This window comes from Siphateles boraxobius, unplaced genomic scaffold, assembly GCF_051911475.1.
Source record: "Siphateles boraxobius isolate OS27281-9 unplaced genomic scaffold, OSU_SipBor_1 11, whole genome shotgun sequence".
NCBI lineage: Eukaryota > Metazoa > Chordata > Actinopteri > Cypriniformes > Leuciscidae > Siphateles > Siphateles boraxobius.
The window spans coordinates 9,750,575-9,777,976 of NW_027508711.1; the positions used below are offsets into that span (position 1 = coordinate 9,750,575).

Sequence of the window (27,402 nt, forward strand, 5' to 3'; positions counted from 1 at the left end):
GTAGTAGTCAATTTGCCATTTTAGATAGGCTACCATGTTTTTGTTTTTTAAGAGTATTTATAAATGCCAACATATTAATTGAAACCTAACAAGTTCAAAAAGGTCCTAAAATGCGTCTCATCCTCAGTGTCAGATGAAGGTTATGATGTAAGTGACCGCTGTGATCCTCAAGGCGGGCGCGGCCCCGGCTGCACCGTGCGCGTGCACGTCACCAGTAGACGGTTATGCGGTGCAGAAATCAAGGTGGAGAAACAGCGCTGACTGAGCCGGGAAATCGGAAGTGACTTTCGGCGGAGACATATTTCATTCGGTTTTAGTTTTTTACTTAGTTGTGTGATCTGGCAGACGAGAAACCTTTCATATAAGAAGGTAAGGATCGTTTAAATTTATTGCTGGCTGCGCTATGGTGGAAGTGAGTCGGTCAAAGTGTGTATGTGGCTGAGAAATTTGCGCCGCCTGCCTGCCTGACTCAAAATGGCGGACAGGCCGTTAGAGCAAAATAAGGGTGGGAATATCAGAGAGAGAGCAATATAAACTAAAGCCGGCAATGTCATAACTTGCAGACAAACGAAGATACAGAACCAATACTTGCATTTAATCCTCACTTAATTAAATTAAGCCTCTTACCTGACGGGGCATTTGTGACAGCCGGCCTTTAGTGGTTTGACCCATACTAATGTTAGCTAGTTCATGTTAGCATCATCTCAGCAATAAATTCACTGAGTAAGTCACTTTTATTTCTGCATATCAAATCCTCTTTCCCACCAAGGTAATTTCATAAAGGTGTTAAAAGTTTTATCTAACTGTCTGGTGTGAGTAATATTTGGGATTGGGTGTGCCTATGATGGTTGAAGGCCGGAGATTCATCACATCGATGCCGGTGCATAACTCTACGGTTCGCTGCTGTTTTAATAATATACTGTTCGGTCTGTCAACAAGGGTGTGTAGGATATGTTATTATGTGTTTGCTAATTAATAGACGAGCCGTTCATGATTATAGTTGGCAAACAAATTGTCAACGTTGACTGTCTGGCTGCCATCATGTTGTGATTCGGTGTTCAAGATGGAATGTTTTTGGAATAAACAAGAATATTAATGTCATTGGGATCCCTCGGACTCTTAATGGACAGACATGACTACATTTTGGCTAACGTTAAACCAGCATCAGCTCAAGAATCATATGTATGTGAGCGCTTGCCTTGCCCTAACACTTGATATATGTACACACACCTTAGTTAGATTATTCAGCTGTCATCACTCTCTTCTACCACGTGGGAGTTGCCTTTCTGTTGCTAATGATTATTTATCCGGCCTAATTAATTTTAGGCTACTTGGCCTCATAGTTATGACTTGGCCTGGGCTTGCCTTACACCTGACGTCATTCAGTGTGACGTATTCATTGCAAATTAATTATGTGATATTTTTTTCTTTTCTTCGTTTTTAGCCTTTAGCAGTGAAAATGACTCAACTGACAAAATAATTCTTGAGATAATTTAATGGAAATAAAATCAATAGATTATACACTTCATAGGCTTTCCCCATTAATGCATCCAATATATTCCAATATGTTTGGAATTCTTATAAATTAACAAATTTGCCATGAAAATTTGGTCCTATTTTTTCCTGTTCAGATAATTGTGGGGGGGAAATGGGAAACTCATTGACAGGAGGTGGTGCTTATGGAAAAGCAGAGATACAGTGGTGTAATATGCTATTTGCTTTTTGAGATGCTTATGCACTTTATTTGTATATTTTCTTTTTTATTAACATGATTATGGTAGTCTCTGTGTTTGATTTGATGGTTATTTGTTATAATTATGTTTAATAAACACGTAAATATGTGTTCATTGTTTAAATAGGCTAGTTCCAATAAAATAAAATAAAACCGGGCAGTAGTGTGCAACTTTCCATTTCTGAAACCCATGTCACTGCGAGGAAACAAAGTCAAACAGTGTTATGTCTTCAAACATGAGTGCTACAAATTCGTAGTTTATGTAACCGCAGCATCCACAGGCATGATGACCAAGAAACGCAAATCTTATTGTTGTTTTTTTTTTTTTTTTTTTTTTTTTTTTTTTTTTTTTGCAGTGCGATGGAATTGAACAGATATTAACATCTATCCGTAATATAATTTCGTTATATTGACGGCATGCAAATGTTTATAACTCATTCAAATTCAAATGGTTGTCACACAGAACATTAGTCTTGGTGTGAGTTTGTGGGCCTTTAGGCTGTGTGGTCTTAATCCACTAAACTTTAGGACATTGTTATGTTAACGTGCTCATAAAATTTCTTTTTAAGGTCTGTATTCGGGTTACAGCCACGTTCCAAATATGATGTTTTATATACAGGGATCGGAATAGGCCTTATTCATTTATGCACTGCTGTTATACCGATCTACACATGCGCTGTTCTGCTTTGCACTGTTATTTCCCTAGAGAATCAGGATGATGTCATTGGTTACAGAGTATGCTCAGTTTTAGTTGTATTTTTTTCACATGAATTTAATTAGGATTAACACCCTTTCAAAAAGGCCCGACAACACTGATATGAAGTGATCAGTCAATCGTTAATATACAAATGCAGTTGTGTGCTGTTAACTTGGCAGCAAAAGAGATAAAATAACAAAAGATAGCCCGGGCTCCAGACTAACGTTTGAGAGCAGTTGCACCAGCGCCACAAAGTTTTACAGATGGTAATAGCTCCTGATTTGGTGGTGCTGAGGGGGCAATCATAAAGGCAATTTAATCATAAAATTACCATTGTTTTTGATTAGTCTAATAAGTGAAGTTACTAATAATATTACATGTTTATTTCTCGGAAATGCACATTTGACAGTACAGCGCTGAGCTTAGGTTTAGATGCAGATAAAAATTAGCCTAACTTTTAAAACAGCCTAATTTTTATAGGGAGCATTTTATTAAATGTTCCATTGTTCTTCTGTAGTATCATACTGAATTGACCAAACAACTTATGTGATTATTAAAGGACCGTTCTTTACTTGCTTTCTGTGCAATGAAGTTTTTGTTTTTCCAGAAACTTTGGGACTTTTCATACTTCAGTACAAAAAGTGTCAAACTTTGACAAAAATTAAAGGTACAATATGTAATATTTTTGTAATAAAATATCCAAAAATCACTTGCAAAGTGTGATAAATTCCCTGCAGTTGTGTACTTACAATATCCAAAAAGCTCCCAAAGATTTTTAATTTCAGAGAAATTCCAATTTTAAATAATGGCTCGTCCATGTTCACTCGTCGCCTGTCATTGACGTAATATCCGCATTGTCCCTGGTTTCCGCTTGTACTGCAATAGAAACCATTGCGTCAGACGTGGACAACCGCGTTACGTCTTAGAGGTACACTCAAACTGTTGTTGTTTCGTTCAAACATTATGGACCATGGCAAGCAGACTTTGGGACAAAAGGAGAACTAAAACGAGATGCCGAGAGCTCCACGTCTGTGACTAACTTGGACTTCACGAGTCACAACTTGACACAGACGCCACTCTTGCATGTACCTTATTAGACAGGTGAGCAAATGTATATAAAACTAATCAATGTTATATAGCTCAGCATGATGAAATATTAGAATATGATCAGTATGTTATTCTAATGTTGATCTAGCTTACTGCTAGTCTCATACAGAGAAACTAACACATAGAATAAGATTATAACTTTCAACACACTCAAATGCAGTTTAGTATGATAGTGTAGTAGACCAAGTGAAACAGTGCTGCGTTTCCTCACAAGTTAAACTGACCTGTTTGAGTAAGTAATTCAGCATTTGCGGGTAGTTTGGTAGAATGAAATGTCCTTATTCCTTTATATCCGCGAGACTCGTGTGTGGCGCTGATATCTGCCTCTCATTAGCAATCGGGACCTGCTTCATACCACAGTCATGTTAAAAACAATGATATCAATTCTGCTGCCAATTCAGATGCTTTCTCACTGGATACTGTTTAATGTTTCTCATATGCAACCGAAATTACAGCTCTTATCAACTGGGCAATGTGGTGGTGACACCAGTGTGATCTCTTACAAAATATATTCGCACCGCAGAAAAAAGGTTGCAAAATGCAGTCTGATAAGGAACCACGATTACTAGCCTAGGCATAAAAAAAAAAAGTTTGGTTCCGGTTGGTTGTCAGTTGAGGTCATGGGTCGGTAGGGAATTTTTTTTTTTTTCTCCAGTGGCAGCAAGGGATGGGTAGGAAATTATATTTTTTTTTAAATTTTACTTTACAGTAGCGATGGATACTCTATTATTTTCATAACATAGCCTACCTGTAATACATGTACTCTACCACACACACAAACACACGCTGATTTTAAATGTGTGTACTTTTTTCTACTCCTAAAAACCAGACATCTTAAGCAATGTTTCATCTAATTCCTTTAATACTATTAACCATAATACAAACCTTCTCAGAAAAGTTTCTTATATTCTTAAAATAGAATAAAGATACAATTTAATTCAAAGTTTGAAAACAAGCTTCCTTGTGTTGTGTAAACTCTTAAATAAAAATAAAATAAAATAAAAACCCACTGTAAAAACACAAATACAGTTATCGTGCAAACGTAATAAAAAATGTTCATATCTCTCTTTATTTTATTGCCGGGATGGGCAACCTCGGACTTGGAGGGCCACTGTCCTGCAGAGTTTAGCTCCTACCCTGATGATAACTCACCTGTCTATAGATTCTAGTAATCCTGAAAACCTTAATTGGCTTGTTCAGGTGTGTTTGATTAGGGTAGGAGCTAAACTCTGCAGGACCGTTGTCCTCCAAGCCCGAGGTTGCCCATCCATATTCTATTGCATTTATTTGTGCTGTTTGCAATTTTAGTTGCTCTTATTTTATTACTGACATTTTAATTTTTAAAATTGACATTAAATTTAATTTTGTTTTTATATGCTGTCAATCATATTTCTGAGAAAGAAAATCAGAATCAGCAAAAATCAGTATCAGCAGTTCACACTTAAAAAATCGGACATCGGAATCGGTGCATCTCTAATTATGATCCCCACTTGACATCACACACCCTGTGATGTGACTATCGCAGATGCGCACATCGCAATGTCGGTGCTGAAACAATATATCGTTCCACTGACCCACTTCATGCATTTCATTGCTCTGTCACAGACAGCCATTTAATAAAAAATGTACAACACCTTTTCATGGTTGACTTGCCTCAAGAAGCTACCCTACACCAGACCTATTCCACTCAACTGTACCAGGTGCTCAAACATGGTGTCGTCTCAGCTTCTATTAGCTGTTTGCTTTACTTTTCTTAAGTACAACAATCATTCTCCTTTTGGAGCAAGAAATCAGTGTGTGGACGTTAAGCCTTATTTTTTCTTTGACTACATTGTGTCTTGCACCTCTAATCATTTTTTTGTCTTATTTCTTTACCTATGCAGAACCAACATTTTCAGAATTTTAGCTTTTTCCCTTTTTTTTTTTGTCAATTTGTTTGCAGTCTGGAGCCCTGTCTAATAAGCTTAGGCTATGTCTAATAAAGTTGCATTTGAATTGTATTTGGGCTTTCCGTAGATCCTTCAGTTCATTGTTTGGTTGTTTAGAAATGAAAGCTTTTGAGTTTAATTTCATAGGAGCATTCTAATGACAGCTTGCATTTCATGTGAATTAACGGAGATGTAAACTGACCTTTACTCTGTGTAATGCAGGGAAGTTGCGTTTAATTATTTCCCCTGCTTGGGACATGAATCGTAACTCTAACAATTAGTTGTTTAAGGCGGAAGTAATATCTTCACACAAATGTATTCAATAATAATATAAGTAGAGCTGCACAATTTATTACATTACAATCAATATGTCAGTGTGGCTTAGTGTGTTAGTTTAATGTGCTGCATGCTTCAAAGTGAATGAGTGACGCAACGTTCTGACCTTAACTACACGTACTCCAAGCACATCTGGGACTCAGAAGTTCGCTATATTTTACTGCTCCACATGAAAAGTTGGTCCACTTTTTGTCCACAGTTCAGTTTTGTGGTAACATGCAGGCAGAATGCAAAGTGCTCTGTTTACTTTATTTTTGCATTGACGTTATTCCAAACGTGATTATTCTAGGCAGGAGTGTAATTCAAACTATAGTGAGCTACACAAAAGACTTAAAGACCCCCTGTGGTGAAAATTAAGTTGTTAATGTTGTTTAGCCTATATGTCTATGTGGTGTTTTTAATATGCTTTCAGACAAACCATGTACAAATTCATAAGTCAACACCATTGCTTAGTATTTTCTCTTTAAAAATTTAGTGAACCAAAAGACAGTCTCAAAAACACAGTTTGAAATCGCTGGTGTTTCTGATGTCACAAACTACCTTGTAGCCAATCACGTCAACATATGGGGGGGCTTTAACATATTAACTGCGGTCTCAAGAGAAGCCAGGTTATCCCAGTATATTTTTCTGTTAATGAAAAATCAGGTAGATTTAGCAATATGTCGGGTGAATTATGTATATGATGTACAGGGTGGGAAATTAGCACCCACCACCAGCCAATGGCTGGTACTTTTTCAAAGTGACTGGTGACTTTGCCTTGTATACCAGCCACAGTGGCGGGTAAATTGTAAAACATATTTTTATTGGTTACTACTTCAAACATTCCTTGTAACGGATTAGACATATTTTGTCAAAGAATGCTGTTGCTAAGTAAAAATAATGCACTTTTGTTGAGTAACTAATTTGATTGGTTTTCAGCGCTGTGCTTTACGGACACGCCGCTGAACGGACCGTGACACATATAGCTGAGGTACAGACGAAAGGAAAATTAAAAAAATATACCCGGTGTTAAGAGGCCCGCCGCGGAGTCAGCTGTATATGAATGTACAACCTGTTGAGGGCGAAGTAAATATAAAGTGAATGTACTTTTCGAACAAGTGGCGCATTGATGACGAAGGGTAAACGAGGGTTCGCTTAGTTCGCTTACTGTCGAACCTATGCGTCTTCCGAAAATGCAAACAATTCAGTTAAACTTTTCATCTCCAATCCTATCTGTATTTGTGAGAAGTGGTGCTGTCCTGAGTTGAAAGATAGCCTACTTTACGGCTTTATTATCGAGTTAACCCTCTGGGGTCGACAAACGCGTGGGCGCGTTTTGCTGGATTTTTTTCAAATAGCAGCAAAATACATTTAAATACTCCATCGTTTATGGTCATACAGACTTAACTAATATTAAAAAATAAACTGTAAAATAACCATGCATAAAATTCTCTCAAAAATACAAACATGTACATACATGTTGCTTACATATTATGGTAGCCCTGTTTGTGCTAAATAGGGCTTTTTTTGTTAAAAAAAAAAAAAAGGGCGTGCGCCCGTGAGCATCCACGGAGGAAAACAGAAATTGGCTCCTGAGTGCAGCATAACTCATATTGTTAAATGGATAAAACGAATGACATATTTGTAATGGACGTCAATGTTATCAAAGTCACAGTTCTCATTCATAAATTTGAATTCCAGAAAAAGTGTCTGGTAAAAAATACAAGTGGCTGGTAAAATTGGGCATCCACCAGCCACTGTGGCAAAGTTAATTTCCCACCCTGATGATGTATATTACGATGTAATGATGATGCCTTTCTCCACTGACGTGGTTCTAAGTTGTTCAAGGCGTTTCTAAGGATACAGATTTTTAGGAAAAAGCTATCAGGCTCTGAGATGGTGAACGGGAACATGTTTTTTGTAACATAAGCAGCACATTATTATCTGTTTGATAACGTAATCAAGCAAATGGCTAATCGACGTTGTAGAGAGCGATACATAAAACACATTACCATTCTGATACATCGACTTGTGTATATGCAGGGAACTACACTAACATTTTCCACTGGTGGCACTTGCGCTACTAACTTTTTCAGTTACTAGCGCAAAACATGATTTGGTCGCACAAATTATTTATATAGTAAGCCGCTCTGGATAATAATGACCAATAGTGAAACTGTATTGCATACAGATGTGCTTTTTATTTTACTCTCCATCTTTTAAAACACATGCCTTCTTGTTTTCTTTAAAAATGGTTGGGATAGATTTACTGCAATAGAAAATACAGTAGCCTACACAATAAAGTGCTAAATTAATTTCTTTTGGATTTCACCATGCTATGGTTGGCACAGATGGGCAGACTTCTGAACTCTTAAGGAAAAGTAAAATAAATATAATATGTCATTGTGAAGCTTCAATGATTCGTGTTTGAATTGTTTTGACGCAGTTACAAATTTGGACAGTCCTGCAATTGAAGGCCCACAGAATTTACAGTAGGGCTGCACGATATTGGTAAAAAAATGACATTGCGATATTTGATTTTTCTGCGATATATATTGCGATATAAAAACAATTTCACCAGATGACTTGAATAGCTCTACTTGGAAAGAATGAATCATTCTAGAATGACTCTTGAGTTCAGTGTTGGACAGATCAGTTGTTATTTTAACCATTCATTAAAGTGAATCGGTTCAAAGGAGTCAGTTCGCGAATCGGACGTGTCATTAACGGACCACGGCACACGTTGTGTGATTATCCAGGCAGTTTAGGACATCGCACAAGATTTGTCTCAACACAGAAAACATTTCATCACCAGATAGATTTTTTGTTTTGTTTATTGAAAGAGTGGTTTATGCCATCTGAATGTGTGGAAAGCTTTTCAGAGAAGATGAGGCAACGTTATTTTAGCACAATTCACAACCAGTGGTAGTTCAGAAAAAAAAAACTTCGGTCTTCCGACCTTTTACCATCGTGTATTCTCAAAGATATTCAGTCAACTCAATTCATTATTATGAGCGAGGGAGGGAGAGAGAGCGCGCGCGCGCGCGACTGGGGCTTTCACTCTCTCTGCTCGTTCTCTCAGTTAAACAAGCGCGAATCCGCGAAGCCAACTTGATGTGTTGAATGCTCAGAGCGCGTTATAAAACGTATTCTTAAAATACACATTTCTGTTTTAATAAATGCTCATAGTAAATCATAGCATATTGCCTAAAACATTAGGTAGGTACAAAAATAATCAAACGGTGATACATTTGCGACCCATTAAAAATTAGGGTCGCAATGGCATTTCAAAAGGTCGCATATGCGACCATTTTGGTCGCAGTGTAGTTCCCTGATATGAGTTAACCGAGTCGGTCTTTGAGCTGGTTTGAGTGGAGCCTGGGTTAATTTTCATATTCATTTATCCACTATCCATGTATATTAAATGAAGCGAGTGTGTAGAGTTACATTCAAGCTATTTTAAGGTGTGAGTAAAAAAGGTTCACAGGAATTTTTTTAAATATGTCATTTCGGTGATCAAAGATAAGTTTTAAGGGATAAAATTGACAAATGGGGGACTTTACTGTGATCGTAACCCAAAAGGGAAAATTCTGAAAGTTACTCATACTCATGTGGTTCAAATTTCATGACACTTTTGTTCATTTTCAAAATGCAAAAAAAATTAAAAAAAATGCTCTAATCTTTGTTCAATTCTTTGAAAGTCCACAAAACCTTTGCACATTAGCCTACCAATTTTAGGTGAACTCGCTTATCCTTCAGTTTCCCAGCAAAATAAAGACTTGAGGATGAATGTGGAGTAATTACTACAGAAATATTGTGTAATGCAATAATAACGACAACTAAAGTGAATTTAAAAAAAAGATTCACTTCCGATACATAAAGCATTTCTTCTTAGTTTGTTGCTATTTTGTTGTTTTAGTATTGATGTCTTGGTTGCAGCAATATGTTCATTATATTTTGCAAAACTCAGTATCTGAAGATCTACAGCCCTAGAGAGTATAATGGCTACACACATACCTGTAGTTTTCTCCATTAGCTGGATCAGGTGCATTTAATTAGGGTTGAAGCTAGACTTTGCAAGGCTGTGGCCCTCCTGGAACTGAGTTTTGCACCCCTGCCGTAATCCTACCCCTATAGTATGTAGTTAGCCTAGTAAATGATTATGTAGTTAGTTATTAATTAGGGATGCAACGGTACACTGTAAAATCCCGGACCGTTCGGTCAGCCCTGCACGGGACAATCTACCCTCGTGTCCCGCGGGACATCGGTTTTGCCATTGAGTTCGCGCTGATCCTTTTAGTTTTTGCTTTACATGCCATCAGGTGCGTTTGCCTGTCGAGGCAGACGAAAGCCCGCCCCCGCAAGTTAATGTGTCCAATCAATCACTGTTGTGCACCCACACGCTAACTTCTGTCACTCACTGGCTCGTACTACTAGTTGTTTGGCTACACATGCTACAGAGACACGTAGAAATGGCGAGCTCTAGCGGAGTTGAAAAACAGAAATTTGAACATGCACCAGGCATCTTCCTGAACACAGGTCAGTCGAGCGACCCGAACAGGCACCAGCAGAAAAAAAACAATTGTCTATTGAGAATGCTTTTGCTCAGACCTACCGGGCCTCTTCAGAGAAACACAGAAAGATAACCGGTGCATTGGAAGTGTTTATCGCTAAAGATTTACAGCCCTATTCTGTAGTAGAGGATGTGGGGTTTAAACATTTAATGAAAACGCTCGACCCACGTTATGCTGTGCCCAGTCGCACTTATTTCAGTGCGGTTGTCATCCCTGGTCTTTACGACAAAACGCGCAAAGCCATCGAGAGTGATTTGAAACAGAAAACAGAAAGCCTCGCACTGACTACGGACAGTTGGACTTCTCGGGCAACACAGAGCTACATGACTGTGACGGTTCACTACATGTTGGACTGGCAGATGAAAAGTGCCGTGCTGCAGACCCGCCCACTCTATGAAAGCCACACAAGTGCGCATTTAGCAGAGGAGTTGAAAAATGCAGTCACCGAGTGGAAGCTGGAGCAGCCAAACACAACTATACCCGTCACCACAGATAATGCTGCAAACATAGTTAATGCAGTCAATGAAACTGTTGAGCTGGGACCCCAAATTGGCTGTTTTGCTCACACTGTGAATCTCGCGGCCAAGAGGGCAGTGTCAATCAACGGTGTGTCCCGCCTCCTTGGGAAAGTGAGGAAAGTTGTCACCTTTTTTCACCGCAGCACCACAGCAAACCAAGCACTTGCTGTGAAACAGGAAATGTTAAACTTGCCAAAGCACAAGTTAATCAATGATGTGATAACTCGGTGGAACACATCACATGACATGTTGTCACGATATGTTGAGCAGCAGCCTGCCATCTATTCGGCATGTACAATGGACAAAAACCTGAGGAGCCACGTCACGGGAATTGCAATGTTGACTGATGGAGAACAAAAAATGGCAGAGCAACTAATTGAAGTACTCAAACCACTGAAGACTGTGACAACACTCATGAGCAGTGAAACAACCCACACAATTTCAATGATCCTCCCACTGAAGGAAATGATTCTCAAATCCATGGTACCTAGGGCTGTAACGATACACCAAACCCACGATTCGATTCGTATCACGATTTTTGACCCACGATTCGATTCGTATCGCGATTCTATCACGGGGGCGGGGCTTGAGGGGGCGGGGCTTGTGGTGAAAAAAAGAGATTTTGAGAGAAGAAAAAAAATACCGGTATTTTTATTAAATAACATTAGGAAAAACCTGTATAATCTAAACACCAAAGAACAATAATAACTATGCAAATTATTATACTATACGGCAGTGTAGGCTGCTGCTTTTGGGCTGTGTTCTGTACTCCAACTAAATTGATTTCGGGATGGTGCCGTAATATGCATCTGCATGTTGGACGTGTTGCCGGTCAATTGAGGATTAATTTAATGCACTTTCTGAGAATTTATATTTCAAGTTTTGGCTGCAAATTTCACGTCCATAATGCTGAAATTGCCAAATTTTAAATAATTTATCCTCAACTAGTTTTGGGGGGGGATTTTTTTTGTTTGAGGGGAGAAAGGGGGGGCATTTTTTCCAAACAAAATTATTACATTTATCTTGCCTAAATGTTTGCGCTCATTGCATTTTTACAATGGGGTAATAGCCTATTGTTGTTAAGAATTTACACATCACAAGGAAGCTTGATTTAAATTGTTTAATTAAATTGAAAAAAGTAGCACAAATAAATACAATAGAATAAAGATACAAATAAAGACAATTAAAGAGAAAAGTTTTTGAATAGGTCTAACACTAGTATTTATATACAGATACTGAATAAAGTAATCAAATGGAAAATAACACTGGGTAGTATTTTAGTCCTGAATAAATTAAATACATAGGCTATTAATCCTGATTCCTTTAACTTAAAGCCATCTTTTGTTGTTTTGACAACAAAATTAATGACAGACACATATGGCTGCCGTCACTTTAAGAGCTAGTGCACGGATCCTGTGTTCATTATACTGGCATGCGTTTTATGTTTATTAAAGACAAAACCGACTATAGCCTATTTAGAGTATAGCCTACTCACAAAGACCGAAATTGACAATTTTGCGTGTTAAAGCAATATAATCCGCGAAAAATAGTTACTAGCCAGCTGTTTTTGAGGCGGATTTTCTATGAATGTGCGCATAGAAAATAATCTCAGAGAGCGCGCGAGCACTGATTAGTTTAAAATCGCTTGAATGTTTAAACTGGTAAGACTTAAAAAGACTTCAGTCACGATGCACTGCTGGCCCGATTGTGCAAGTGAATATTCCGTCATGTCCCGACCTTACAGTCTATGGTCCCGACTCCAAAACGCGAGTGTGTATTATCGCCGCAGCGCTTGATGCCTGCCTTGCACAAAACATTATGAGAAGAGATAGAAGACGCGCGGCACCGCTGAACACTCACGCTGTTTGTGAAATTGCGTCTGGAAGATAGTTGTTAAAAGAATGATTTTATTTTATTATCTGTGTGGATTACGATTGCGGGAATTTCCCACATTATAAATGGGAGACCTGCGGGAATGATTAGAATTATGCGCAATACCCGCGCCGAAATTCGAGCCCTGGTTCTGGACAGGAAGGATAACTCTGGGAGTTGGAAGGGGTGTGATCGCGATTCTGCCTTCTCACATCGCGATACAGGATCGTGGACCTGAGTATCGCGATTTCGATTTTATATCGCGTATCGTTACAGCCCTAATGGTACCTGGAGATGAAGACAGTACAGTTATCAAAGAAGCAAAAGAAGCCATTGCAAAGGACCTGGATAGAAAAAGGTACACTGACCCTGACCTTCAGAAGTACCTCCAAAAAGCCACAGCCCTGGATCCCAGGTTTAAATCCCTGCCCTCCCTTCATGAATCCTCCCTTGACAGACTCTACAAAGATCTTGCCTCAGAAATCCTGGAGTATGAACCACAGGTATGATGATCTTATTTTCTGTGAATCTATGGCTGTATATTTATTTAATGATTATTTTCTTGTTGTCAAAATGTATATAGATGATTTAACATGTCATACTTGTACATAGTATACATACATATCTGTCAACAATAAAACAAAACAGCAGTTGAACTATTCTCTATTGTGGCAGTTCACAGGAGCAAAACAGACATTTACAGCTGTTATTCTATATGCTAAATATTTGTAATTGTTCTTTCAGAGACAAGCGGAGACGATGCCACCCACAGAGGGACAAGAGTCAGCCTCTCCCCCTCCAAAGAAGACAGCAATGGCAGAGCTGTTTGGGGAGGTTTTTAAAAAACAAGACCAGGTCAAGGCTCTTTACCAGATTGTTGAGGATGAAGTTGCTTCATATAGGTTAGCAGACTCCATTGGTGTGGATGCTGATCCTTTCATGTGGTGGAAGACCAATGAGTGCAAGTTACCTCATGTAGCAAAAGCGGCAAAACGTCTCCTCTCTGTCCCAGGGACTTCAGTTCCTAGTGAGAGAATTTTCTCCACTGCTGGGGACATCGTTAGTGCCAACCGGTCTCGCCTTGCACCAGACAGTGTTGATAGACTCATCTTTTTGCACAAGAATCTCTCAATAGTTGATGAGTAAATAACATGGCACTTTGTATCCTGATTTTTTTTTAATTATATTTTTTTGCTCTGCTTTTTTTATTCAAACCACAAGCTAATTTATGTTTGTTAAAGGTAAAAGTGCACTTTTTCTTTCACATTGATCACTTCATATACCAGTTATCAAGTTTTGGAATTGGGATCCACTTGAATATTCTAAAGTGTGTTGTTTACATTTTGTATTTCATAAGTGGCAGTTGACGAGGTTGTATTACTTAGTGTTGTTCAGTACAGACTACGGTGTTAATTTATTCCATACACATTGATGTTCTTCCTACTGTGACATTCTGTTTATGTTCATAAGAAAAATAAAACATATTTTTGGGATGAAATAGCAGTCTCTTTCTGCACAAAACATGTACCGAAACCGAACCGAGACCGTGGCCCAAAAACCGAGGTACGGACCGTACCGTTGGCTATATGTACCGTTGCACCCCTATTATTAATGTACATTTAGTTAATTAATATTACTAATTAGGCCTACGAAATGTATAATTACACTGTGACAGCTGACATTATATGTGTCACTATATGACACACTTTGCTTATTTTACCTCTCCTTACTTGGTCATGTCTATTAGGCTATATATTGCATGACCTGGTATGATATGACCCAACCAGTTTTTGAATTTTGACAGCAAAACTTCTTTTTAAAATTCAAATGAAAGGGCTGTTGAAGTGAACATCGTATTTAGAAATGAATTGCATAAACAATATTTCATATCTTTTCCAAGTCCATAATTTGGATATCTCCTTCAGGATGGCCAGATTAGACATTTTTCACCTGCATCACGCTATTTTAGTTTGCACCATACAGATTAGAGTGGATATTTGCAGGCCTTCAAAACCTACTGAAAGGATTACAAAGTCTTGTCTCAGTCCCCAACACCCCACTATTCGTCTGGATGACTGTTTTATTGGACCACCATCCCCTCAGGATTAGCAGAGGGGATTTACGCAACGCCACCGCCAGCACTTCCAGTCTGGTTGGCATCGCAGGGCTGAATGTTTCTGTGTGGATGTTTGAGAGGGCTGTGATGCTTTATTATGAGTGCACTTGGTCAGAATGGTAGATACACATTTGATTTAATATAAGTTGGAGAGTGAGTAAAAATGCTAATGGATGAATTATGGCTCTTTCTTTTATTGGGTTTGTGAAGGTTTTTGTCTGGGTGCATGGCTCAAGTCAAGTTCACAATTATTGCCGCTTCACCTTTATCTTGTATAAACTGCTTTAATGTTTCTTTTCTATTTTATCTGTTTCTCCCTAGATGGCAAGTGGATCAAATTGGTGTTAGTTCCAGCTTCTGTTTTGCTGTGGTCTGGTGTGTCACTGTGGAGGAAGCATCCAAGCCCAAGTAACCTCGGTTTGCACTATAGTGTGAGATTGCGTCTCATCCCTCAGTTCGTCCTGCTGAGGAGCTGCTCGGGACTGTTCACCAGCTCCTTACCCGGGGCAGAGACAGCGCCCCCACCCTCCTGACACAATGGTGCTGTCACAGAGACAACGAGATGAACTGTGAGTCCATGTTCTCATGCAGTCAAAACATGCATCTCTGGATCTCAATCACATTAATAGGCTGACATTTACCATATTTTTAGGAAGATAAGTCACATCTGACTATCCTGACTATTTGCAATGCGGAAGTAAGCTATTTCCTGTCAATGTGAGAGACTTCCGATTCATTAGCTGCTACAAGTAGGGCTGTCAGCGTGAAGGAATTTCCCTTGCGGTAATTTTGAGTGGCGCGATATGTGGTATTATCGCCATTTATTTATATTTATTTGCTGCTTTATAAATAAGTGTTACGATGTGGTCAGCATGCAAAAAAACGTGGACATTTTAACTAAACAGCGTCTCTGCGCATTGAAAGGATGTCACTCAGCTCGCAGTTACGGCAACGGACTGTCTTTGAGTGAATCATTAAACCGGTCATTCAAACGAACAAGTTCAAAAACGCTGATTCATTAAAACTTTTAAAAGGTATATGTAATGATACAAGGTGTTAATTATTTTTAACTTTGAGCTCCACTTTTCAAGGCTCAGCTAACCAGCAATGCGTCGCATGGGTAACGCTGAAGCTGATGCTTCACTTAATAGAGAACAATGGCATTGATTCAATGCATGACTCGCTGATATTTGTTTCCCGCGGCTTCCTCGCGTTGTGGAAATAAATAGCATAGGTGGATCCATTTCATTTTTAACTTGTCACTGCACTATACAAATAAATGTGGCCTCGTATAATTCTCTCATTTTGCACATATCTAAATGTGCACACTTTGTGCTTGTTTTACGTGCTAGGTGTTAATTGCATTATTTAAGTCACTTTGTAATACAAGTCGAGAACATTTCAGATGATAAAGAAACACGACTTGTATTCCGAAATATACGGTTAGTGTCTGTTTGATTCTGAAATGCTTAAATATCAACATGTGATCAAATAAAATGATTATACCTTGTGAAACCTGATATCAAGTGCAGTTCATTGCAGTAGTAAAGAGCATGGCTGCCTGCGCCTCAGGGGGCTTCCTGCGACAGCAGTGTTAGGTTTAATATTTGTGTTAGGTTTAATATTTCATAAAGCCTCATGGAGTGGAGGATGGGTTCATAATTGCGTGACTATCCTTGTGCATCCTCCACGCTTCATGTAGCACCAGGGGTCTTTTGGGTAATCTCGCTGATTTAAAGAGTGATGGTTAGAAGCAGCTGTGTTACGACGATATGATTTAGGTGAAAAGGCAGTTCTGTCAAATATTTGAGCACGTTTGGATGTGTCCTTGTTGGCTGGCCAACTTGTTTGGAAGAAAAGTTATTTCTGGGAGCTTGTACTGCTGAAGCCTTTAAGCCAAAGCCACAGAACAAACATCAAAGACTTAACCAGTTGAGGCCAATCTAATCACTATACTGAAGTTGAATCTCACTTTACTTTTTTAAACATTTCTTTAAAGTGTGTAATTTCTGCTCTTGACACCAAATGACCTTTGTCAACTGGTTTCTAGGGGTGTGTAATATTGACGAAAATGATCTATTTTTGGGGATTTTGTCAATAACGGGAATCAGACTATTTTGTTTTTGCTGGGACCATGGCTGGTTTAGGCCTGTCATGGACAGCTGATTCACAAATATTTTCATATTCATATTCTGTGCAGTGGAGTGTCAGAAATTAACATTTCCATTAAGGAGTAATAATTTCCCCCCATAAATTAATCCAGGGGCATTTTTACTAGAGGTGGGGGAACTCTTTTTTTTAAAAAATGATTCATGATTGTATTTTATATTGATTTGTATTGCATCTGCTACTTTACTTAGTAGAAGATAGTGGACGTGTTTTGGGTTTGGGCACTTAAAAGTATGGAATGGATTGATTTTTCTGTCTTCTGCATTATGACATCAGCTGAGGATAGTAGAGGTTTGGGGAAAACGTTTTTCCCAAGTCACCTTTAAGAAACTTAATTACTGGTTCATTTGACTATCTTCAGGTGGCTTTTCTTTTGAATCCAGTTTTTGCTTTTGGTTACTGGACTGCTTGTGTTCTGTTCAGAGTCCTTCAGAGAATTCACGAAGTCTAGTCTCGAAGTTGCTGACATCACTACCTTAATTTAACCCATTGTTCAGCTAATGAAATATTCACCATCATCTGAACAGGTGAAAGACTCATTTACATAATGAAGCACAGGAAGATAAAAGGAGAGGCTCTGCGTGTGTTTCGAGACTGAGACTAGGTGAAAGTGCTCAGTCTTCCATTTTGGCCATTCCTGCTGTGTCATTTGAGACTTTTTCCATCCTCAGTGGCAGGTGTCCATGACAACCAGGGTACTGTTTTGGTTACTTTCCTGCTCCGGTTTTTCCTCGGTCTCCACTTTCATTACGAGATGGAAGTGCACTCTTTATAACCATGTTGTGCGGCAATTATTGCATCACCAAAACATCTATCAAATCAGTGAGTAAAGTGGTAACAATGGCAAGTAAACTGTAAGGGATTACATTACAGATTATAGAAAGTATCTATAAAGATGGAGTGTTAAATAAAGCTAAAAATATTGTTAATGATGAGAGGCCTTTTTTAGTCCCTGCTTTCAAATTGTTGCCACCTGTCAACACTACTGTGCTTCCTGTTGTGTGAAAAACGGGTCCGGATTATGTTCTTTTAATAGTGTTAATTGACGGCTAGCTGGTCTGGTTAAATTAAAATTCTTTACATTTACTTGTTTGTATTTGCTAACTAACAAACACAAACAAATTCTAAAGAATGGCCACATACACACTGCAGCTAAATATAGTTGTCACTTTAATTTCATTCTGTGTACATTTTTATTTCATATCTGTATTCTGTAAATTGAACAATAATATAGCAGATTAAATTCTGTTGTCACTCTCAAAACTTTGCAGTCTGCACGTCCAATGAGTCTTGATGTCCCTAACAACATTCGCATGTTTGTGTAGTGATGTGACCACATGTGACTACATTCAACAATTTGAAAATTGAGCTGCTTTGAGATCCCCATATCAATGGGACGGAGTTTTATAGGGCCATAAAAAGGAAGATTCCAAAAGAAAATTTAACTAAGAATGAGAATCTAGAAGGATATTAAGATATCTTGAATACCTTGAGTTACTGGCATGACAACTTTAGAAAAATAATATTTATGGCAATCAGACAGGTATGTTCTATGCAGTCGAGCTGATAGAAAAGTTTGGTTAAAAAGCTAGTTTTAACATTATTTGTTTTTTAGATATTCCTCTGTTAAAGGAAAAACAGTATCTGCTGTATGCAAAGGGACCCAGATGTGGATTTTTGACCACTGAAAATGTGTACAATTTACTCATAGAGCTGCATTAAGATCTCCATATCTCTGGGATTGAACCATTGATGGCCTTTAAAATTAAGATACCTAAAGGAAAGTTTAAGATTATAACCAAAATCTAAAAGAATATTAAGATTGAGTTACAGGCATGTAACTTGAGGCAAAATATGTGATATTTGAGCTGTCACCATTGGCATATAATGAAACAAATGTCAACAGATTTGACTAATTCACCTACCAATCTGTGTAAAAATAAAATAATGATCCTGCCATCTTTTTTTTGACTTTCATCACTATTTATGTTTGTCTTTCTACAGAAAATATTAACAAAATCAAAAGTTGACACTGAATGACCCACCTCTGTTAGCCTCGTCATTGATCATTCACCGTATATGCATTAAATCTCAGTTGAATTGGGTGATGATCACATACTGATACTGTCTGGGAGTTTTTATTAGGGCTTAACTGCATGATCACATCTCTTTGTCTAATAAAGTCCCATCTTTGCCTTTCAGAAATCGAGCAATAGCAGATTATCTGCGCTCCAATGGCTACGAAGAGGCATATTCTGTTTTTAAGAAGGAGGCGGAGTTAGATATGGTATTAACACATTTTCACACTAAGATTTAAAATAAAAAAGGCATTCCCATTTGATGTGTTAGTATGTCACATTGTTATTCTGACTTATAATTTTAGAATGAGGAGTTGGATAAGAAGTATGCAGGCCTTTTGGAAAAGAAATGGACTTCAGTCATCAGATTACAAAAAAAGGTCAGTACAGTAAAAAAAAAACAAGGTTGTATTTTTAAATGATTGCACAGATGTCTGTTTTCCTAAATATACAGTATTTTAACCCCAGTTTTTGCTGTATTGTGTTAGGTGATGGAGTTGGAGTCTAAACTAAATGAAGCTAAGGAGGAGATCACTTTAGGAGGCCCCGTGGCACAGAAACGAGACCCCAAAGAGTGGATCCCACGCCCGCCTGAGAAGTACGCCCTCAGCGGTCACAGAAGCCCTGTCACACGCGTCATCTTCCACCCTGTGTTCAGCCTCATGGTCTCCGCCTCAGAGGACGCCACTATAAAGGTGTTTTTTTGGTTCTGTATTTTATGCATCGGATGACGGTTTTGACTTTGATAGGCTGTACAAGGATATATGCATGCATATGCTATATGGATTTTTTCTTGTGCCACATTTTAGTTTTCAAATCCATCTGCTCTCATTCTTTTCTGCTGAGTCACTGCCTATCTCCATAGAGAAATCGTGATGCTCTGGTTTCCCAGGGCAACAGCGCAGTGAGTGGTTCTCTGGACACCAGGCAGTGCAGTTATAAGCGTTCTCGATCTGCTTTTCTTTATGCTTGTCTTTTTTCCTTTTCCCATGTCAAGATCTATTGGTCACCAATAATTATCACAGCTAGACTGCTAGAGACATTTTGCATCACACCTTTTTTTCCTCATACATTTAATCCCCTCAATGTACTTTGTTGTCTAACCTGCTGCCATTTGCAGTTGTAGTTGAAGCAGTATAGGCTAGTCTTTCTGTGCGGGATTTAAAACCTGCTATTCATCTTTGTTACTGTACTTTTTCTAGATTGGCGCTCTAGTGTTAAATGGAGCTCGCACAACTGCTTGTCCAAAAAAGTAGTTGATGAGTCAGGGTTAATACTTGCCTTGTGTAAAGGACGCTCTGCAGTTTTCTGTTTTTGGGAAAATCCTGCACTGCGTTAAGACTGTGTGTGAACTGTGCAAAAACAGTCATGTCCTGACCAATGTGGTTCACTTATGTGCACTCAGTGTATATAGATAGAGTAATGAAAAGAATGAACAATATCAGTTCAATGTTTGGGATCAGGAATATTTATTTATTTAGCAAGAACACGTTAAATTGATCGAAAGTAAAGGTAAACAATTTCATTTTTACTTTTTTTTAAAACTTTTTTCAGATAAATGCAGTTCTTTTGACATTTCTGTTCATCAAAGATTCCTGGGGAGAACATATTATCAATTTTCACAAAAATATTAAGCAGCTCAACCGTTTTCAGCATTGATAATAATAAATATTTCTTGAGCAGAAAATCAGCATAGAATGATTTCAGAAGGATCATGTGACACTGAAGCTTTGCAATCACGGGAATAAATTACATTTTAAAATGTATAAAAAAAATTAAAATGAATTAAATTATAATTAACAATATTATATGTTTTTACTGTTTTTTTTATCAAATAATTGCAGCCTTGGTGAGTATAAGAATCTTCTTTCAGAAATATTAAAAAGTATTTCCGACCCCAAATGTTAAAATGGTAGTGTATATTTATAAAAACAAATTGAATAAATGGTATGTATAGTAGTAATTATATCAGTTATCGAACATCACAGTAAATCTAATAATTATGTTATATGTATATATAATATTTATTATACAAGTTTTATTGGCTGTGGGTTTTGTCCAGAATTGTATTCTAGTTTGATTTTAAAAATGTAGTCCATGTGCTGTACCAGACCTTTAAGGTTTTTAAAATTGGGCAACATTATTTTAAATCCCTTTGAATAAAGTGTGTGTTTGTCCCGTTGTGTTGTTGTGCAGGTTTGGGACTACGAGGCTGGGGATTTTGAGCGGACCCTGAAGGGTCACACTGATTCAGTGCAGGACATCTCCTTTGACCAGACTGGAAAGCTGCTGGCTTCTTGCTCCGCAGACATGACCATCAAGCTGTGGGACTTCCAGGGCTTTGAGTGCATCAGGACCATGCACGGTACACACTTACTGCATTTGCCACCACATAATTACCATTATTCAAATTTAGTGGGGGAACTTCCAGGCCTTTGACCCGCCGTGGACTGCATCCACCTCCAATATAGGCTTTAAGCCTATCAGTGTGCTGGAGAATCCTGTCTCTGAGACTCAGTCAGGACTTGTTGGTCTGGGGGGGAAGGGTAAAGGTTTGTTTGGGGGCAGGATTAACCAGGCTGACAGCTTTAATCTCTCACTCAAATAACAAAGGTGCCTGTTTTAATCATATGCCGTAAGTCCTGTCCTTTAAAGCGGTCTGTAACCTTAGAATCAAGATTCAAATGAGTTTTTTTTCTTTTTTTCTCAACGCAAGATGGTTATGCAAGTCAGAAATCCAGTTGCTTGAAACAAACTGTAAGCTGTTCATCACACCTTATATTGAATTCATCCCCCCCCCCCATCCTCAGGACACGATCACAATGTGTCGTCGGTTGCCATCATGCCCAACGGGGATCACATAGTGTCTGCTTCCAGGGATAAGACCATGAAAATGTGGGAAGTGGCCACTGGGTGAGTAATAATGCAGCACATTGTGAGCTGAATACTGTACTCTTCAAGGATTTCAGTGAGTCACATGTTGAGCTCTGAATATCTTGTAGTTTTTGCCATGGTATTGCCTCAAGAAATGGTTATGGAAATTGTATTTTTAATGAAACAAGTAATTACATAATTTGTCATTTTTTTTCTCGAAGCAATACAAAACATTCTGGGAGTGTGAATGTATAATGATTCTCTCTGTCTTGCCTCAGTTACTGTGTGAAGACGTTCACGGGTCACAGGGAGTGGGTGCGTATGGTCCGGCCCAATCAAGACGGCACACTGTTGGCCAGCTGCTCTAATGACCAGACGGTGCGCGTGTGGGTGGTGGCCACCAAGGAGTGCAAGGCGGAGCTGCGGGAGCACGAGCATGTGGTGGAGTGCATCTCCTGGGCCCCAGAGAGCGCACACCCCACCATATCTGAGGCTACAGGCTCTGAGGTACATTGTGTTCGTTGATGGCAGATTTCTGTGTTGTTTTTTTTACTGCCTATTTTCCCATTTTCTGCATCATGAAATTCTGTTAATAAATGTTAACTCTCTTCTTGCAGAACAAGAAGAGTGGAAAGCCTGGGCCATTCCTGTTATCTGGATCCAGAGACAAGACCATTAAAATGTGGGACATAAGTACTGGCATGTGCCTTATGACACTGGTGAGTAGAGCTATAATAGTTCAGGCAGTTTCATTGTCTATCTATAGTCATGCTGTCTGGGTTCAGAACGGCAAACAAATGTACGCTTTTCTACTCTTTTAAAAACCGGTGAGCATTATTAGCATTTCCACCACAAAAAAAAATCATGCTTTGTTAAATCATAATTATGAAATGAAGTGTTGTATGTATTAGAAGTTATAGTATAGTTATGACAATTTGAAATCATGAGATTCTAAAGTTGCACTCACATTAGCATTTAGCAAAAAAGTCAGTGCTTTACTCTCACTTTATTTTACAGTCCCCATGCACATACTATGTACTTACTAGAGTAATTACAATAACTAGGTACTAACCCTGAACCTACCCCTAAAACCTATGCAGTTATATTACCCAGTACTTTCTTAGGGAAGTACACTTTAAGTGGACATACCGTAAAATAAAGTGCAACCAAAAAGTCTATTGTAAGTAGTGTTGTGATTGTATAAAGCACAGTTCAGTTGACCAAGATCTGTTGGTAAATGCAATGAATTTGCTTGAATTTGCCAACTTAAACATGTTGAAAAACATAAAATCTGTGTGGGCAAATCTTTTGCCCTCACTTGGACTTCTGAAATGACTATTTCGCCTGTGAAAATTTGTTGTAATTATGAGATGTCAAAATGATTATTAATGTGAGTATTATTTATAATTAGTTGATGTAAAAAAAAACATCCTATATATAAGTATAAAATATTTTTGACTTGTAATAATTATGATTTACCAAAGCATGATATTTTATAGTTGCATGACTTTAAAAGTAGCAGCTAACTGCTCCTGCTTATTTCTCATGCTGGAAATAGGAAGTTGCATTGTAGGGTGCAGTACCCACAGTGTGCTCCATTTTATATTGCGCAAATGTGTTCTTGGTATTTAATACAGAAAGTTTGTGTTGGACTATTTTGAACCATCAGTGTGCATATCATAATGTAGTACTCCTCTGTATTTGATTGTTTGATGAAATATTATCAACTAGGGGTGTAATGATACATCTTTACAATGAGATATTGCGATATGAAAATTTCAGTAAGAATGAAAGTTTCAGTGACATTACTACATTAAACTACTACTGTATATATAATGTAGTGTAATAATGCAATGGGAGGATATTTGTGGGTCCTGATAATATAATTTTAATAATAATATCGCGATTTGTATATATAAATTAGCAACATCTTTTTCAAACACGCATTGAAGTTTATTAGATCTTCTGAATCATATGGCTCTTCATTCATGTTTTACTTCTTCTCTCAGGTTGGCCATGATAACTGGGTGCGTGGAGTTCTGTTCCATCCGGGTGGGAGATTCGTAGTGAGCTGTGCCGATGACAAGACCCTTCGTATCTGGGACTATAAGAACAAGCGCTGCATGAAGACCCTGTGTGCCCATGAACACTTTGTTACCTCTCTGGGTAAGCCAAGCAGAAAGTGCTGTCTGGAAATGCATTACACTGTTCATCAATGCAATATTCCTCCATTAATTCAACTTCATCTTTCTTCCACAGATTTCCACAAGACTTCTCCTTACGTGGTGACAGGAAGTGTAGATCAAACGGTCAAAGTGTGGGAATGTCGCTGAACGCCGTAGGATCTGCCCCTTCCCTTCCCCCCCAGCACCACCACTTTGGCCACTCCCACACCTGCTCTTCAGGATGCACTCATTACTATGGTTACCACCTCATCCAGCTCTCTTCTAATTACTATTGTCCTTTTATGTAAATTACTCTGGATGTAGTTTGAGCTTATTAAATGTTACACAAGACACTCAGAAGAAGAAAAAAGTTAGTAAAAAGTCAAAACAAGTATTCTTGCATGGTGAATCCAAAACTTGTATACTGTAAATTTTTTGCTTCTCATCATCTAAAGTACGGTAGGGATGCAGAGCACAGGTGCTGCTCTCGCCTCAAGTGTTTATCAGCAGAAGACAGAATGATGCTGTTTGGGGAATTCAGGATACAGGGCACTCGAAACCGTTTAACGTTTACTTTCCTTTGAACGTTTGTCGCATTCTGCTTTACAGAAAAGAAAAGCTTAACATTTAAACTGACTGAAGATGAACAGCTTAAGGTGTCTGTTCCGGGGGGGTTTGCGATTTGTTATTTCACCATAGGAACGTCTGGATGCGCAGCTCTCCGCTCGAGTTTGACATTCGCCACTTTTAGAAGTGCTAAATGCTAGGATACAACTTCAGTTCACATTCAAAGCTCATCCATGAAGTCCTTTTCCATTTTAAAAACAGGTTTTTTTGAAGCAGTTTGGGCAAATCTACATGCTGTCCTGTTAGAAAAGGAGTGCAGAAAACACAATATGAGAAGGGGAATCTCTTTTATAAGGACATGGATTAGTAAAGCGCACTTGTCCCTGGAGGCAATAGCGTTTCACGCAGGGTTCTCATTGTTTTTTTGTACAGAAAATATAATTCTGACACCCTCCTTCGCCACATCTTGGTAATGGAGGGTCTTGATATACTTTATTTACTGATAGAGGGCAAGTGAAGTGCCATTTTACTCATTCTTAATTGTGCACATGCTCCATTTTCAGGACTATGGGACAAAACACTTCACACAAATGCAGCTACATCTCATCCACGTTCGGATTTAGCACCTCTACTATATTTCCAGCCCACATTCTGCCTCGCTATTCTCAAAAATGGCTTCATTTGTTCATAGGGCTCATTAACCCCTCTTGGCGAACCACTCGACGTCATTTGATATAGCGCTTTCATTGCTTCTCCGTCATTCTGCTGCTTGCCCGCTCCACCTGTGTGCAGGAGACGTCGCCCGTACTCCGCGGTTCTGCTCCGTCACCTTGTGCCGACGAGCGATCTAGTCAGTCTTTCTTGAATCGGGGAGGTTTTTGGCGTCGCAGAAGATGACACTCGCTGTCCTGGACCTCGTGGAGTTTGAGGACCACACCTCCATGGTAGATCGACGTGCAATATCTATAGGCTGCTCTGTGTTAACTATTAAGGTGTGCATGTGTTTTCTACGAACACATTTATTGGAAGATGGCGTCCTGGGGCAGACAGACAAAGAGTCCGACAAGAGCAGGTTTCAAATGTTCTCCACTGGCTGCCGTGCAAGGCAACAATTAGCATCTTCATCAGTGGTGAGTAGTTTGCTGTGCTTGCTGGTCCGCAGCGTACTGTTTTGAACAGTAGAGTCATGTATGCCCAGACACTGCCATCCCAAAAGCCGTGTATGTAGAATCTGTGTGTGTGTGGACGTCGCTTCCTGTCTGTGAGCACACACAGCGGACTCTGACTCCAGCTATTCGCTTTCTCTGCCTTGCTAATGTACTGAGAATCCCCAATATCGAGGACTTCATTCTGCTTTTTGTGGTCTCACTGTTGATGCACACTCATGCACATACATAAATAAATAATTGTTCATCAGTATATCTTGATGTCATTGTTTGCAACATAATTAAAATAATAAAATATCTGTAAATATAAATCAGCCCATCTGTTGTTGTTTTTCTTACAGTTGTGGCCAAATATATTGTTACAAAAAAAAGGTTACAAATACAACATTATTTTAAAATGAAGTTTAAAGTAATTTATATCTATAATTTAAGAAACGGCAAATTATTATTAATATTAGTTTGTTTTAGTTTTTTTTTGCTATGTATGCATCATATGGTACTTCACATGGTTTCAGATCAGGTTTGAAATACAATGCTCTGTTTTTGCCCCCCCCCCCCCCCCCCCCCCCCCCAATAAAAAAGACGAAATAAATAATCCACTTATCCTCAGAAGTAATATAATTTAATATTCAGACATAAGCCAGAATTTAAGGCAGTATTCATATGTTAAATCCCAAACCCTGTCAAACAAAGCTCTTCAAATGAGACTGCTCATTGAATATTTTGTAGGTTTAATCCATGCACTGATTGTGTTGCGTCAGCCTTTGATCGGTGCCAATGACTTGCACATCTGATGATTCCCTGCCTGAGAAACTTCAACAGGCTGGTGCCAAAACACTGGTTTCCATGGAAACAGCAGGTGATGCCGCATGGACACGGCACTAAGGATGTTGATCATGTCTAGCTGCTATTTATTTATATTTGTTGGTTTGTTCAAGCTGAAAAATTAAAGCGTTTTAATTGAATTTCTTCATATTTCATATTCTTCAATTTCTTTAATGGAAGAAGCTTAATATACACTTGCATTATTTCTAAGAGAGAGAGCTGTAGAAAGGCAACACTTAATAATTTTTTTTTTTTGTTGGGCTTCATTACATACCCAGGTGTTGTGGATATTTTCTAATATATATTTCAGCCCACATCAGACATGCAGACAGCAGCTCCTGTATCCTGGCAACAGTCTGTGTGTGTGTGTGTGTGTGTGTGTGTGTGTGTGAGAGCGAAGACTGCGCTCTCTCAATGGAGTCTAATGAGATGGTCAGTGTTTGTAACAGACACCATATGACAACACATACACAATGGCCAACCATGTGACATTTTAGCCAATGTCTTCATTTCCTGCTCCAATATTTCACCTGTAAGGAAGGGATTTGTTTCAAAGAAGCTTTACAGTAATAACATGAAAATGGTGCATTTCCGGCTATTGTCAGTTCAGTGTTGATTCAGTTCTGTTTTAAAGATCATAAAATATTAAATTACTTAATTTAATCTATAAAGCAGTTCTGTAAAAAAAAAAATGATGTC

The 27,402-nt window shown here is 38.5% G+C and overlaps 1 protein-coding gene across 1 annotated transcript; it reads left to right on the forward strand.

The window, feature by feature from the left end:
* Window positions 1–26,189, forward strand: pafah1b1b (platelet-activating factor acetylhydrolase 1b, regulatory subunit 1b). Its single transcript, XM_077195772.1, has 11 exons — window positions 1–369; window positions 15,181–15,428; window positions 19,231–19,315; window positions 19,412–19,486; window positions 19,595–19,801; window positions 21,303–21,471; window positions 21,917–22,019; window positions 22,259–22,487; window positions 22,598–22,699; window positions 23,990–24,146; window positions 24,240–26,189. Exons 2-11 carry the CDS (start codon window positions 15,397–15,399, stop codon window positions 24,311–24,313), a joined length of 1,233 nt encoding a protein of 410 aa, XP_077051887.1. The 5' UTR covers window positions 1–369; window positions 15,181–15,396; the 3' UTR covers window positions 24,314–26,189.
* The last annotated feature ends 1,213 nt before the right edge of the window (window positions 26,190–27,402 follow it).